The following is a 16,673-nucleotide window of genomic DNA, read 5'->3' as shown; positions in this document are numbered from 1 at the left end:
TACTTGTTCATTATAAAAGAATGGGAAGTTGGCTAACCACTGAAACATAAAATTTACTCAAATTTATGGTGGACTTGAAGTTTAAACATGCAAATGAGAAATAAAATAGTAAATAAGTGAACGATTAGCATTTATAAATTAGCATCAATGACATTTTGATGTTCAATAAATACGGCCACGTGTGCAAAGTGGCTCCTTCTTTAGTGAAACTCTCCTAAACGCGTTCCAGGGCCTTTGCTTACAATACTGTGCAATTCACATTCACATTTACGTTCAAAAAAATTGTCGTTTTTCTCAAATATTTTTAAACAATGAAAATATAAATAAAACCGCAATCCACCATCTCGCCCATATGAAGCACGTGTAGTATTTTCGCAAATAGCATTGTAACAGCTCTATCATATATTCTTAAACATGATGTGTTTGTTTTATTTGTAACAACGATTCTCTTTAGACATCATTTCGGACTACTGATTCGGTGTTTACATCTTCTACCGTCGATTATAATTGACTGTACAAGCAACACATATTACTAGCAGAACCACTGTTATTTACAATAGATATGAAAACATATTTGCATTATAAAAGTACGAAAAGAACACATTAATAGTCGAAATTTTTCAAGCAAAAACAGTCAAAATCGAATCATTTGGCCTTAAAATAGCCAAACTAACAACCCTGAAGAACATATGACAGAGCTGTTACCATGTACGCAGTGTTTACAGTTTGTACCACATGACATGTGGAATTACTACACGCGCTTCTTACTGGCGAAGTGGTGGATTAGACGATGTCTAGCAGTGTGAACAACAAAATAAGCCTAATTTGGTCAAACGTTCACTGATATACTATTTTGTTAAATACGCTTTCGGCTGTCTGTCTACAGCCTTCGACGGGTTATGAAAGAATTAAATGGGATGGGATGTAACACTATAAATACATCAATAAAAAGCGAAAATAGAGCAATATGATACAATGTTCTATGTAATAGGCAGTTACTGTTTTTTTAAAGGAGTTTATATTGCGCTGGAGGTGGTTTTGAATTATTATCGCCTTCTTTGGTTATTCTAGGGTGCCATGATTTTAAAGTTTTTCGTGTTCTGTAGTTTCCTCTGTCAATAATACAAGCACAGAATAGATACATACAGAAGCGCCACTCGATGTCGGAACCTTTGATGTTCGTGTCCCCAGCATCCGGGAACTTTACACGGCGGCCATGTTTCCAGCCAGATAAATGCAGCCAGATCGCAATGTAATTTATAGTGCCAAAGACAAATTTTTAACCAAAAAAAAAAATAGTTCAGCACATTGGCAGTTTTTTGCGTTTTTCGAGTAGAGACAGTAAATCGCAGCCAGTCTTTTATGTCTTATCAGTCAATTTGATATCGTATTTGAAAAATAAGTGTTTGTAGAAACATTCAAAGTAGAACTTGAATACGGACGACATGTCGTCTGTCCTGGCTGTTCATCAAAGTTCTAGAGGTAAGGGTCAGTTTATTTGCCTATGTTTTTTCTTGGACTGTGAATAAACCTACTCTGCATTAAGTTCTTCAATTTTGTTTAGTTTAAAGATTTTTGACTTTTATATATTCCGACATTTCCTTTTGGTGGTGGTAAAGTCACGATTTGCAAATTTGATCGCGTAATAGATACGCATTCGGACAAAAAGCTTTAACAAATAATCATGTGGGAACTCTGTACATACATCAACTGGTGGAATTGCCTGGAGGACTTTTAATATATTTGCCCCAACGTTGGAATTTTTCGTTGTAGCAGAAAAGCAATTAACTAAAGTATCTTCCATTGTTTTTATGTATTCCAGGTATCTTCTAGCCGGGAGATTCAGCTCACCAAAATTCTTATTATCATATGCTTTGAAATAGAAGAAAAGCTGTTGATCACTGTCAAAATCATTTGATGTCAAAATTCTCTTGCATTTATCACAGCTGTGCCTCTTGAATGATTTTTTCAGCAAGTAGCCAGCAACATTAGCTACAGCGTTATCTTGAATGATGTTAGAAGTCACATTCTGTTCTCTATAATCTGCTGGTCCAATTGAAAGAATGCTTGGATGGGATTGTGGCATCTTGTCTTCATGTTTTGGCTTTGATATATTTGCTGTTGTGCATTGAACCAAGAGGACATCCATATCTTTAGCACAGTTGTCTTTTGATGATGTAAGAAGCGCACTAAAAAACAACTTTCGAAATGCTCTTGTGAACCGTATTGTTGTGCGGTTGTCGCAATTTCCCCCTTGTTGTCGTATGCTTCCGAAAAAAATTTCAAGTGGGCCGGTGTTCAGCCTTCTGGTAAGTAAGTAAAGTTGTGGCCGGTTTGCAATGTACTCCAAATGTTTATAGTTGCACTAATTGTAACTAACCAACCTTGTTGTCGTATGCTTCGAAAAAAATTTCAAGTGGGTCGGTGTTCAGCCTTCTGGTAGGTAAGTAAAGTTGTGGCCGGTTTGCAATGTACTCCAAATGTTTATAATTGCACTAATTGTAACTAACCAACCTTGTTGTCGTATGCTTCGGAAAAAAATTTCAAGTGGGTCGGTGTTCAGCCTTCTAGGGTAAAGTTGTGGCCGGTTTGCAATGTACTCCAAATGTTTATAATTGCACTAATTGTAACTAACCAACCTTGTTGTCGTATGCTTCCGAAAAAAATTTCAAGTGGTTCGGTGTTCAGCCTTCTGGTAGGTAAGTAAAGTTGTGGCCGGTTTGCAATGTACTCCAAATGTTTATAATTGCACTAATTGTAACCAACCAACCTTTTAGAGATTTTATCCTGTCTGTTACATCCTCATTGCCATTGGAAACTTTAATTTTTTTAATAAATTGTAATGATTCTTGCAAAAATGTGATGTGTGAACTCTTTGTTGTGATTGGTCTTCTCAACTCTTTCACTGCTTTTAGCTTGGAGCTATTTACACAATCAAATAGGGAATCAAACTTCAAGAAAAACTCTGCAGCTCCACTGGCACAAGATGATAATCCTCGCAAGCTGACATATGTGCAAATAGCTGCTGCAACGGTATGACTAAAAATCTGTGTAGCATATTTTACTTTCATTTTTTGGAAGTTAGTTGGATGGATGTGATTATCTGTCAACTTTGGAGCAGTTCTGATGGATAGCATTTTGTCTTTTACTTAGAAGTTCTCTATGTCCTTCCAACTGGCAACATGTTGTCCAAATTGGAAATTGTAGTTTATCAGATTGTTTCTTGTGCACTTTATTAGATATGGTGGATCAAACATGAGGTAAACTTTTTTGTTATAGTGCAGAAACCATGGTTGGTCACAATTCACATTTAAGCGAAGAGATAAGCTATAGAAATTATGAGTTAAAAAACAACTTTATTGTTAAACATATACAGATTTGACAAACAAGATGAAATTACAAAGTTTCATTTACAATGATGCAGATGCAATGCAAAATAACAAGTCAAAAAACTTGAATTCAAACATCAAACATAGAAGTACTTTAATGTTTTATAAAGATAGTCATCCACATTCTAAAATAACTGCGTCTTCATCCCAACAGCATTCTTCGTGTACAGTAGGTCGTGTAATTTCTGCTATTTAGTAATAAATCATTGACCATTCTATTACGAAAATCTATTACAGAAAATAAAAATAAAAATAATAAGGCAAAATATATTAAAAAAACCTTTATTAGTCCTAAACGACAGATGTAATGGGAAATTGTGTTGAGTTCGAGTTACTCGCCATATCTCTTTCTTAGTATACTCTATACCTTCAGTAACAACCACGAGTGAACTTAATGATCGAACTGATTTTCATTATTTTACAGAGCAGTATTTATAGTCTTTATTACAAACAACAAATATTATTATTGGTCGGAGTAGTTCCTCTGTTTAAGCTATATATGGTACATAAGGCAATTTAAATAACTTGAATAACTGTTCCTTGGCTCTTAGCCGTGTGGGAACGGATACATTGATAAACAAAACTACGCACATACTATTTCCTTAACATGTTTTTGTGGTTTATGAGCATGACTCAACAAATTGCCTTTCAATATCACACACGTTGTAAAAACATTGATCTCGTAACCAATACAATTCAACGAGAGAAACTTATAAAGCCCGTAGAATACGAATGACGAACGTATATTGTATTAAAACTATTTCTTACCTTATTTCCTTTATATCCTGCTTAAAGGCATTAAAATTGTTGTCCATATGTGAATAAAAACCCATTAATTTTATGGAAAACAGCTCTCCATAATATTAATCTATATACATTCTGGCCAGTTTATCTGGCTGGAGTAATGGCGGACGCAAAAGATGCGCACTTAAGAACTGGGTACAAGTAAGGGACAGATTTTTCGCTGAGTGGCGCTTCGGTATGTATGTATGTATGTATCTATTCTGTGATACAAGCGTTGTCAAAACCAATTTTATGGTTATTGTCCCAAGCATGGATAGTGATGTTTGACCTCTGAGTGTGTCTCAATTTGATATTCGTGATGTGTTCCTTCTTTCTTGAGTGGAGGGTATTCTTTGCAGGGTATTTTGTAAATGACATAGGTTTGCTCTTCAATAGATGGTCGGTGTTTGAGTAAAGGGAGTTCTTTTTCTAATGTTGGTGAGTCTTATATCATATTTTTGAAAGTGCCGCGCTAGTGTTTAGTAAGTACTTATATGTATGGAATAAGTGCATAGCCGTTGAAATGTTTTTTTTGGATTCCACCATGTTAAAAATTGTGCTTCAGGAGATGGCGTCTTGTGTTATGAGATTTTATTAGTTATATCTAAAATGAATTTGTATGGGTAACCTTTTGTCTGTAATGCGTGAGTTATGCGTGTCAGCTCTTTTAGCAACTTTATTTGTGTTAGGGAGTTTAAAAGATCTGTGTATTAATGTTTTAACAGTGCTTGCTTTAAGTTTTTTTGTCATGGTGTAGATTAAAAATCAAGGTATCTATCTGTACGTGCGGCTTTCTGTAAATGTTAATAATAATAGTTCTGTTTTGTCTTGAGATTTCTGTGTCGAGGAATTCAAGTTTGTTTTTATTCTGGTGTTCGACAGTGAATGAAATGTGTGGGTCAATGGAATTGAGTGTAGTGTGAAATGCGGAGACTGCGTTCTTTAGTATTGCAAAGCTATCATCAACGTACCGTTTTAAATATTTTGGTGGTTCACTGCTTGTTTGATAGCTTGGAAGATCGGTGTTAACTGATGTCAAAGATTATGAGATCAGTGATGACGTGTGATGTGATATTTAGTGCCATATTCAAGTGATTAGATAATCAAGATATCGAGTTTTTATTAGTTCTTCTATACGTTATTTATTGAAATAAATCATTAAAGATCAGTTTCTTCTATCGTCTCAAATTTTCAAACCCCGTGTCAGCGGGTAATGTCCACAACAAAGCTTTTGTTTGAAGATGGCCATCCAAATACTTGAAAGTAGGAAGTTTACATCAAATAACAACATGGTCTTGCCAGAATTGTAGTATAAATTGCAAAAAGTGCGAAATTTCAAAGCAAATAAATTGTTAAATTAAAATTTTTGGTTGGAAAATTCCCGTGTTTGGTGGCCTGATTAAAGTTAATATTCTTCTGATAAGCATGAAAATGATCGACCAAAGTCCACTTTTTCTCTTGTTTTTTTTTTATAACTTTATTTAGTTATGTGTCAACACAATCATTATAAGCAAGTAAATGATAATCTCTTAAATGAGCGAGCTGTCATTGAATATTTTTGTGATCATAAGGCTATAATAGATTTTTCGTCTTTATTTAGGTTTACGTGTTGGTTTATTGTTATCTGCAGGATTCACGTTGGTGCACTCAGTTGTACGGCTTATTCCACTGGCAGCACGACAAGTTCGACTGCTTTGATTCATTTCAGTCAGATATTCATTGGTTTAGCCGGTGGTATAGCCGCTTCTCCTTTCTTCATCATGTAAAGCGTCGCGTGTTATGTGGGTACATCTTTGTCGCTTCTTGTCGGACGCACTTTAGTCGACGATGTCAAAGATTCGAATGCTGTTATAATTGGCGATAGCTACAGATTAAACAAAACGGAAGGAGAAAAATACTAAAAGCAAATCAATAAGTTTTTTTACACCCAGTCTGGATTGCAAGCAATCTTTTTCTTTTTTGTCTTTGTATATTATTCATCCAAACCCCCCCAGTCCACCCAGTCATTCACGGGTCGTGTTGATTTCAAAAAAGATAAAAGTGACCAATTCGACAAACAATAAAGTATTAAGTGCATGTGCGTGAGGATACGGTTACATAATGTGATGATTATGAATAGAAAATGTACGAACTTAAAAGGATGGATCTGTCTTGGACATTAAGTTTGGGTGTTAGCTTAGAGATTACTTAACTTTCTGTGACTTCTATCACTCACATAAATACTGGCTGCATTACCTTTGCCGTTAACTTTGGAGCGCATTTGAAGACAGGGTGAGCCTGTGCAGAGAAGGTAGATGAGCTTCTTCGACGCAGTGACAGCTGGTTATTTTGGGGTAGGAACAATGCTATCAATTAATTAAGAGCGATAACCGTTGGTTATGAAAGAGTTTTCTAACAACTTGTAGTTGATTGTGGAAGTTTATAAAGGTTGAGAAAAGATTGGTAAATAATGGTAAAAAATTAGGCAGCGTTTATAAGTAATAAGAATGAAGCTGAAGAATTGGCAAATATCCAGTGATTGTAAAGCTTTTATAAACTGATGTCAATAACTTTCCGTTAAAATGTGTAATATCAATGTCCCAAAAGGAAAGTTTTTGTGGTGTTGAAAGCTAAGGAACATATGTATGTCATCAAAATAGTGCTAATCATTAAAATGAGCATTGTCACATTAGAAAAAGAGAGCTGTTGTCAACGTAGCTCATAACCATTTCTGAGCATCATGTGACATGAAAGTATTACAAAAAGACCTCGGTCCGCTATTTCTCCGTAAAGACCTCGAGCCTGGTTATTAAGGGATTTATAATATGCATGAAAAATTCCTCAACTCTCTTGATTTTAACTTCAGCGTACGTATATTTCAGCTGGCAAGTTATTATAACATCGAATGGCTTGTATTTTTCAATTCCTTCAATTATTGTTTTTCATAACACCGTTGTTTCAGTACTTGCAGCTAGAACAAGGTATCTACTTTTAGCAGTGTTCGTATTTTTTTTCAGAAACGTCTTGCAAACGATGAATTGATGACTCGGTCGCCAAGGAAAATCTACTTAAAACTTGTACAGTCTATTGTAATTGCTTTGTTTACAACAATGTAACTTTTTCGCTTTGAAATATTTTATTTTGATTGGCTCTTATATTACTTCTTTGTTTGATTAACCAATCAGGAGTAGTTGTGAAGCAATTTGCAGAGGTGTTTTGCATTTTGCACTGGTATTTAAGAAAATTGCACAGCTCTTAACCAATCAGAATTGAGAAATTTTTTCATGTATATTATTAGTATATGTCATAGCATGGTTTTAAGTGCTATTTGGGAAAAACATGCACTAGTGAGTTTTTCAAAGACTATCAAAATCGCGTCCGAAGGACGAGTCTTTGAAAAAGTCACGAGTGCATGCTTTTTACATTGCACGAGAAACCCTGCTATTATTTATTATAATAATATGGCAAGCGTCACTTCCGGCAAAATGGCGCACCTTGATTGGCTCAGAAACAATTTTGCCGGTCCATTATTTTTCCGTAATCTTTCACGGTCCAAAACGCGTAATTTTATAGTCAAATGTAAACAAACTCCCTAAAGCAAACAGCAAAACGCAAGTAAAACGAAACAAAAAACCATTTTCGAATGTGAGTCTAAGGAAAAACGTTTGCGAAACACTTTAACTTTCCAAACGATACAATTTGAAACGATTTAATTTTTACTGACAAAAACTATGAAAGTGAAAGCCAACCAGTACAAAACAGCAAGGACGAGAAAGAAAGCAAGCTTCGTTTTAAGTCAAATAATGCCATATAATAATCCTTTTAATAACCTCGCTTTCTCGGTCTTTACTGAGTAATATCAGACCTCTGTCTTTTTGTACAAACCTCGCCCTACGGCTTGGTCTGCACAAAAAGACCTCGGTCCGTTATTTCGTCGTAAAGACCTTGAGCTTGGTTATTAAGGGCTTAATAATATACATGAAAAAATTTCTCAATTCTGTTGATTTTTAACTTCAGCCCACGTACATTTTAGCAGGCAAGTTATGAATATCGACTGGCTCGTATATTTCAATTCTGTTGGGTATATCGTTTCACAACACCATAGCTTTCACACACACCGCTAGAACAATGTATCTACTTTTAGCAATGTTCATATTTGTATCCAGAAAAATGTTTAAAACAGTGAACTTCAAACTCGTTCGCCAAAGAAAATCTTCTTAAAGCGCGGGCCACACTATCGTCGAAATGCAACGAATTTCGTGACGAGTCGCTCGTCAACGAGCCGACGTGACGAGTACATGTGCCACATTGTAACGATTTTCCGTACAAGCATGGACGATTATCAGCGCAAAAAGAAACTTCTATTATTGAAGAGAAAAATTCTACTGCTTCTAATTTCTGCAAAACGACGTACATACAAAAGAAGGTTCTGGGTACATCCCATAAATAAAAGGCAAGAAGAGAAGGGCTTGTATGACACGTTATTGCAAGAGCTTCGTCAAGCTCTATTGGTCGCAACTTTCAGTTCGCGAGCAGCATCCTTCCAATTATTTTTCTTTATATTGCGCGTATCTTTATAGTCAAGATGAAATTTGTCCCACAAACATCGCCTCTCTCTCACTAGCTCAATTAATATTTCTTGCCAATCCGCCATTTAGCCACAGCACAGTGAAAGCAAACATTAGTCATGTGATTTTTTTTGTCCAATCAGAGTAGATATGCAACAATTACTCGTCACTCGTTGACGATTTCGGTGTGCATGCTCAACGGCGACGAATTCGTCCATATCGTCATATTTTCTCGTTGACGAGCGACTCGTCACGAAATTCGTTGTATTTCGACAATAGTGTGGCACACGCTTTAAACGTACGCTAGCCGTTGTAATTGTTTTGTTTACATTAATTTGACTTTCCCGCTTTTCAAACGTTTTAATTTGATTGCTTCTCAGATCACTTCTTTGTTTGAGTAACCAATTAGGAGCACATTTTCGAAAATAAATTGCACCCGTGTTTCGCTTTTTTGCACTGGTATTTTCGATAAATTGCACTGGTATTTACGATAAATTGCACTGCTCTTAACCAATCAGAATTGAGAAATTTTTTCATGTATTTTATTAGTCATGAAAGCACAATGTTTTCTTTGTAAAATTTACTTTACTCTGTAATATGACCCATTGAAGGGCGTATTAGGCCTATTTGCGTATTATTTCAAGTGCGTAAATAGTCTTCGCTTACATAGTTGCATTTCAGATAAAATATTAAACTTAATTAGTATTAATATATTCATGTCAATATCGAATTTTTATGAAGGGGGTAAGATAATGGCTAGATCCACAACTGGAATCAATATAAATACCACCATGGTGTTATCATGAATCATGATGAGGTGAAACAAATTAAACTATGCTAATTGTTGAAAAAAAAATTTATTTTCTATTAACTTGAACTTTTATTACAACTACAAAGTAAAAGTTTGGTTATTCGTATAAACCAGAGGGTGGACACAAGAGAACTTTATCTCTTGGTAGTCTTTTGTTCCTTTGATATCCTCGAACACCGGAACAGTGGTTGTGATATGTCCTTAAAATTAAACACGGATTCAAAACTGTCATATTTATTTTGTTCTTCAAAATCCAAACCATTTTGTTATCAGTTCCTGATCTATGCATGCCATTTGTCAGCATTTCTAACACCTCATTACTCATAGGCTCTTTTAATTTCATTATGAATGTATCGTGAGATCCGATGTATCGTTTTTCTTCACATCTTACGATTGTATAATTCATATAACATCGCCTCTCCTTTTTTCCACTGCGGGTTAAAGCGTAGGCAATGTTATGTTTTGTCATCAAACTTACATTGATTTTTTCAAATCCTTCTCCAAGGTAGATGTCCATATTTGTAAATGCGATTAATTCATTTGTCAGTCTCTGGTTCACATAAGAAAAAAAATGTTTATACGTTGGCATTCCTGTGTAATGACGGACAACAAGTTTGTGTTTATTTCTTAAATCCAAGGAATTTAGGCGCTCTTCAGCTTTGTTTTGATTAAGAAAGATATGTAAAGCCTTGACATAAGGATGATTTAGATTTCGTTGAAGAGTTTCTTCGATTTCTTTCTGTCTTTCCATCAAACGAGTCGTATTCTTTTCTGTTTGATTTATCGTCCATGGTGGAAAAGCCATTATAGGGTAATTTGTCACGAGATGAAGCTGAGCAGTTGAACAAAGATTTCCCAACACATTGTTTAAATTGATATCCACGTTAGAATTCTCGAAGACCTTTTGCTTGATCATAAAATTGATAGCTATGAAACCTAATACAATTCCAATAATTAGTATTGCCTTAACGCATCTTGACGCAACTTTCTTCATATTTTTCTCTTCATCACGCGCGGATGTTAGTTTCTATGAAGAGTAATACACTTGTTCAGGATATTTGAGACACGAAATGATATCGGCTCTTGTTTTGCATTTAGCTTGCTAACGTTGATTGAGCAACATTGGCTACATGATCAATTTCTTCCATTTCTGTCGTATATGTTTTGAAATTTGATCTAGTGTTTTTATGGCGATGTTTTTACTGTTGATTTTTGTAAATTCGATTTGCTAGTGGACACTTGTGCAGTGATTGATTGTTTGACGGCTAAAACGTCACATGTTATTACATATTACCAGAATCATAGAAGATTTTTGTCGAGTAAAAATTTCTTCGAAATTCGTCCTCTTGCCATAAACGCTATAAACGATTCAATAGTTTTCTTAAATCAAAAGCCCGTGTTTCATAGAAAGATTATCATTTATCATTATGTTCTGAAATGGACCTATTTAATTTACACGCTTTCATCCACTACAACAAATAATTTTATGACATAAACCCACTAAATTTGAATAAAACGTGCAGTGATGGGTCAATATCTGCGTTTGAATTAGCATGTGCAAACTTGGTGCTTAAGAAATAAAATCAATCAATCAATAAATAAAAAAATTCAAATCAATCATTAATTCATTTTAGGCCGAGTTTACACAACGGGCCTGTACCTGACCTAGGACTTACACAGATGCGTTTACACTAAATGACTGACCTAGGACAGTTTTCCGAGGACTATGTGCAACGCTGCGCATAGAACGTCGGTCCCAGGTCACGCAACTAATGTTTATAATTCAAAAATTACTTATCAAATTTAGTTATGATAATTTTTTATGATCATTAAATTCCTAATTTATAATCGTTTGAAGTTCATTGTCAAATTTCTGTTGTATATCCTAAAACTTATATAAATATCACGTTGGTAAACAGATCAGTTGATCTTAACATATCTGGATTTATATTAACTGACTGACTGGTAAGTTGGGTGGCTCGACTGGCTTGACCGCTGATATGTATATTAGACTGGATAACGCATCTCTTTTGAAAACCGGAGCCGGAAGTTGGATCATTTGCTACTGGCTTCATGGGGGTATCAGTCCAACTTTACTATATTTTGGTATTACAAATCACAGTTTTTGCGTTATTATTCTTTTTACAAACTTCTGATCAAGGCAATTTTCATGAGATGTAGAGGAAAACCGGTAGAGAGTTTTAACGATAATTTGGCCGCCATCTTTGAAGCCACTTATGATTGCCGCCATTGATAACCAAGTAACGAAAAAGTGACTTATTTAAAAATATGTTTTAAAGACTGTATTAAGCTAGATGCCTTTTACACACGCTGAACTTTTATGATTACTTTGTTTATTTGCACAAAGATAGGTTTTAAGATGCTTTTTTGCATTTTGTGATTTTTTCTCATTTTCTAGGACAACTTTGATATGAAACTGGTACCAGAAACATTTTGCAATTGAATGAAAGCAAACCATACACAGCTTTCCATTAACACGCTATTTTGGGTACGAAAGTCACACAATCGGAGAAAAACAGTATTTTTTGCGATTTTTTAGAGGAAAAACGATGTTGTTGCTCGATATTTACTCTTCCAGGCCTAAGAACAAAGTTCCGCGTAAGCAAATCTAAATAAAAATACTTAGTATTTACAAACACTTACACTTTAAAACGCTTTGAAAAGCAACTGCATTGAGACAACTTGCTCAAGGTCCTAAATTACAAAAAAATAAGAAATTTATTTATGACTCATTTTGCTGAGCAAACCACAACTTAAAATAGGGCAAAGCATTACTCAAGAATAAAGTAAAACAAAAGTTAAAAAAAAACACGAACCACTAATTTTTATAGCAGTCAATTCTCAAGTCGTGATTATATTTTCTATTCGTCAACAATCAAAGCTGCTGGATAAAATGTATCTTGGGCAGACAATGTTTTCCACAAAAAGTCACTTCTTGTACATGAAAATATACAAGCATTGTAAGTGAAGCATTCAAAATGTTCAGCAAAAGCTGCATAGTTAATAATAGTTGAGAAAAATCTAACCATAAGGCAAAAACTAGTTCTCTTGAACGTAAAAATTAACAGCATCTAGCAAATGTGTTAAGACAAGAAAGTTGATAAACGATGTTGCTATGCATTTACATGCTAAAATGTCTTTCAATATTAATCATTTTTTCAAACATTTATGAAAATTTACGTAGAGTACATACATTTTTGCTATGTTTTATTCAAATTCTGTGTTGCCAATTTGATCATTTGATGAAGCCATTTTGACTGAGTATATTTTCTTGTGATACTTCAAATAATTGTAGGATACGTGTTGTAATAAGTCTGGCATGACTCTGAATACAAATTCAAATAAATTCATGCCCTGATTCTTCAGCTAGAAATGTATTTTCTCATCAAAAACTTCCCGTTTTTCAAATCATGCTGTTCTACAATCGAAGCTTTGATCAACAAGCAGCAGTGTCATGCATGTGACACAGTGCATGCGAGATATACACGAAGCGTGAAAACTTTTTAAAACGACTTCCTTCAGTCACTGGGTTTTTGTACACTAGTTATGGTTCCAGGTATTTTTACATTTCACTGATTTCGACTGACAGCCAACTGAGCTAACATAGTCAAGCTTAATGTCTGAATTGTTGTCTTCTGACAGAAAAATGACCTGCTTCAAACTCTTGGTGTATAGCAAAATCTGTTTTTCGAAGTTTTTTCATGGTTACCAGGTAGCATGTCAGAAAACGTGCGTAGTTGGGACGATCATAGTCAATCATCTAGGGAGGCATGTTTTCTGTCGATTGCAGATGCATTTTCCATTTCCCGAGATTGATTGATCTTGAAAAGTCGAGTAATATCTGCACCATACGCAAAAATGGCTAACGTACCGATTCTGTTGGACCAAGAGAACCATTTAAGACAGAATCTTCATAATTTTGTAACTCATCGAGCAGATTGGCGTGATGTCGGCTAAGGTTTTCTAAGAGTTGCTTTGTTGGAGAGGAATGGAATTTTTCTAACTCAACTGAGTTGACTAATCTTTCATAAAGCTCATTCGTCTGCTCTGTTTGATCGTTTTTTGAATGATTAAAACTATCAATCATAAGTCTTTTGAAAGCCTCGTACAGGTATTTTAGGATTCGCATTGCGTTGTTACAATGCTTTCCTTTAAGCATTTGGTCAACGGAAGATTCACCAAGAAGATTTGCCTCGATTACGATGTCGCGAAGACCAGCATCAGCAAACCTGGATGAATATACACATTGTATGAAACCCGCCAAGCCACAAAACAACGAACTGCTTAAGATCTATGTACCTTGGATTCATCATAACTTCCACAACCTTAGCGTATATTGACATATCTAGCACCACATCTGTTTCGATCAAACCAAGTTTTTCTGTCTTCACCTTTGATTGACTGAGGAGTTCCAGAACAGTATCATGGGACGTTGGAGATTTGTTAATCGACAGCAGATATTCAATATGATGGTAGATGTTGCTGTCGTTGTCGCACAACAAATAATAAGCCTGTCCAACTAGGTATCTGCTGCTCGAAATTTGTTTGATTGACGTGAGTTCTGGCGATGATCCAAAGCGTATCAAAAATGTTTGAAAGTTTTACTTCGTCTGTGTGCATGCTTAGCTGAATGCTAGTCGTGGCTTCTGTGTTTTTTCGCTTCACCTGAACGTTTGAAGGTATCTCTGTTAGAAGAGATTAGAACTTTTTCATTTTTTGTTTCATGCATGACTGTGAAGTTACTAAGCCGTCTACAACAGAGGGATGGGGTTCATTTATTACAACATCTGATGGCTGGATGACAATGCCATTCGTACAGTGCAAACTGAGGTCTTTGAGACTTTCGTGATTTATGTCGTTGTTACCTCAAACAAAAGTGATGAATTGAGATGGCTGAATAATGGCTGGAAAGAAGGACCTGTGAACTTGGTCTTTTGAATGTTTCATTGCCAGAGAAGTTTCAAGAATAAGCACATCATCATAAGACATCCCGTGGCCAAACGTTTGGGTCCAGTTGATGACTATTTTGGAGCCAGTCTTTCTATTGATGCAGAAAGGAAAGGTTGTATGTTTTGACTTTTTTTCCGACCATTGTTGTTGGCGTGGTAGATTAGATCTCGTCCAATTGAAGACACTAAACGCATCACCTTTACGGATTTCGTTGATTTATTAGTGAGGACTCCTTTAAAAAAACATGTTGTTCACCACAGAATTTCCGTTTCTATGGACAGAAACTCGTGCTCTGGTTGTGGCCAACTTCTAAAAGTAATGGGAGTTTCCAATAATTCTTTACATATTTCATGGGCAACTTGTAACGTTTTGTCCTCCAGCGATAAGTCGTCCCATTTATAGTTCAATAACTTTGCCTTAACAATACTTCAACTAACTGCGCCTTTTCAACAATGTTATCAAACAAATACTCACTGCCGTACTTTAGAAACCAAAACCCAACTTTTGAACCAAAAAATTTCTTGATCTTATCTTTAAGTCTCTGTATTTTTGGTGAATTAAGGTGATGTTCAGCACCAAATAAACGTTCTCCAATTTCTAAATATTTTTTAGTGAAATAAACCATCCGCAAAACTTCACATCCAAGGATTACCTTCTCTTCGATGACTGCAGATAGCTCCTGAAAAACGGTTTCTGCATTGCTTGAAGCCACTGGTTTTGTCTTGCGCTTTTTGCAGACTTCCCTATAACACGATCTGTGGTAAAAATATTTCTTTACTAATATCGTCTGCCATTCTGAATTCCCAACCTCTGTTTGCAAATGTGGAAAATGTAATAATAGAGCAGCATTGTGCAAAGATCGTGCACCATCCTCAGTCTCACATTTTTCCAATTGCTCATAACCACTTCCACGTTTTGCTATTTTTTTCCTTTCACGTACACAACACTCGCGATCTGCAAATATCTTACCTATACATATGTTAACATAAGCAACTCAATCAACTGTAAGTGTTAATTATATTTAGCATCTTACTGATAAATAGACATTCGCACATTATACCTCTTTGATCTGTTTTTCTTGATGACTCTCGCTGTCGCTCACGTGTAGGCTTTTGACTTTTAATTTGCGTGAGCATATTTTTCATAACATTTTTGATGATATCCGTACTATGGTGAGGAAAGATCTTTGCCAAAAGAATCGATTATGGCAATAACTGTTTTATCGTCACGTTTCTTTGCAGCTTTGTAGATAGATTTTTTAGACGTTTCAAAGAACACATAGACGATTCACGTGGACTCTTCCGTGCACTGAAGAATGCACCCGATAAATGTTTCATTTGATGCAAAGTTTTTTGTGTTTTTGTCGGTGAAATACTTACCTCAACTTCAAACTCTGTGTTTTTTTTTGTTTTCTAGACATAATTAGTTTGACAAGTGGCTTTAAAAATCGTATTTTTAAAGCATGCAACCAATGCAACATGCCCTGTAAACATATAAAATCTAGGTAGTTTATATCAAATATGCCTACTGCCGCTGATCAAAACAGCAAAGCGTCACTTCTTTCTGCAAAATTATTCCAAACTCATGGCGCTTCTTGAAACAAAACAAATGCTGTCAGTAAAAGTTATTAGTCAGCTTTCTCAAGAACATTTATGCTCACCAACTTATTCAGATGGTTTTTAAAGGTGTTTAACTACAATTCTAGCATAAAATGAAATTGCCCCTAGGTATGGTAAGTTTTTACTCAATTTTCTTCACTTATCTGCCTGCCTATATGGAAGCATAAAGGATTTACATGCATAAAATTATATGCTCCTTGCCAGAATCCTTGCATCAGTTCCATGATTACATCATGTTTTTTCGTTGTCTTTCATTCACTTAGAGCTGAATTTACTAGTTATCGGACTCCTCCAAAGTCCTATTGTGACGAGAAAGGCAAAACGCCACTATTTAAGGTGACAAATCCCACAATAAGTACGACTAAAATCTGAATCTTCTGTGTTCATACACAATTAAAGAGTTTATAGTAAAGCTATGTTTTTTTAGTTGTTTGATGAAATCGGCTTTTTGAATTTGTTTCAAACTTGGTTTCAAACTCAGACATCTTGTAATTAGGTTCTGAATTTTTTTGTCATGCGTTTCATCAACAGATATACTTTGCTACGTTAACAT

The 16,673-nt window shown here is 35.2% G+C and overlaps 1 protein-coding gene across 1 annotated transcript; it reads right to left on the bottom strand.

The window, feature by feature from the left end:
• Window positions 1–14,883: 14,883 nt before the first annotated feature.
• On the bottom strand, window positions 14,884–16,277 carry LOC124455617. The gene is made up of 2 exons (XM_047006270.1): window positions 15,562–16,277; window positions 14,884–15,470 (listed from the first exon to the last, which is right to left on the bottom strand). The coding sequence occupies exons 1-2, from the start codon at window positions 15,644–15,646 to the stop codon at window positions 14,905–14,907; spliced, it is 651 nt and encodes a 216-aa protein (XP_046862226.1). The 5' UTR covers window positions 15,647–16,277; the 3' UTR covers window positions 14,884–14,904.
• Window positions 16,278–16,673: the final 396 nt, after the last annotated feature.

Source organism: Xenia sp. Carnegie-2017, unplaced genomic scaffold (genome assembly GCF_021976095.1).
Source record: "Xenia sp. Carnegie-2017 unplaced genomic scaffold, XeniaSp_v1 HiC_scaffold_4, whole genome shotgun sequence".
Classification (NCBI taxonomy): Eukaryota; Metazoa; Cnidaria; class Anthozoa; order Malacalcyonacea; family Xeniidae; genus Xenia; species Xenia sp. Carnegie-2017.
The sequence above is the reverse complement of the archived record's forward strand: the minus strand, read 5'-3'. Positions and strand labels throughout refer to the sequence as shown.

Excerpts from the sequence above, each read along its gene's own strand:
- LOC124455617 (XM_047006270.1), bottom strand. The coding sequence starts at position 15,646 with ATGAAAAATATGCTCACGCAAATTAAAAGTCAAAAGCCTACACGTGAG. Across the intron at positions 15,471-15,561 it reads AAGAAAAACAGATCAAAGAG|GTAAGATATTTGCAGATCGC; the intron begins GTATAATGTGCG and ends ACATATGTATAG.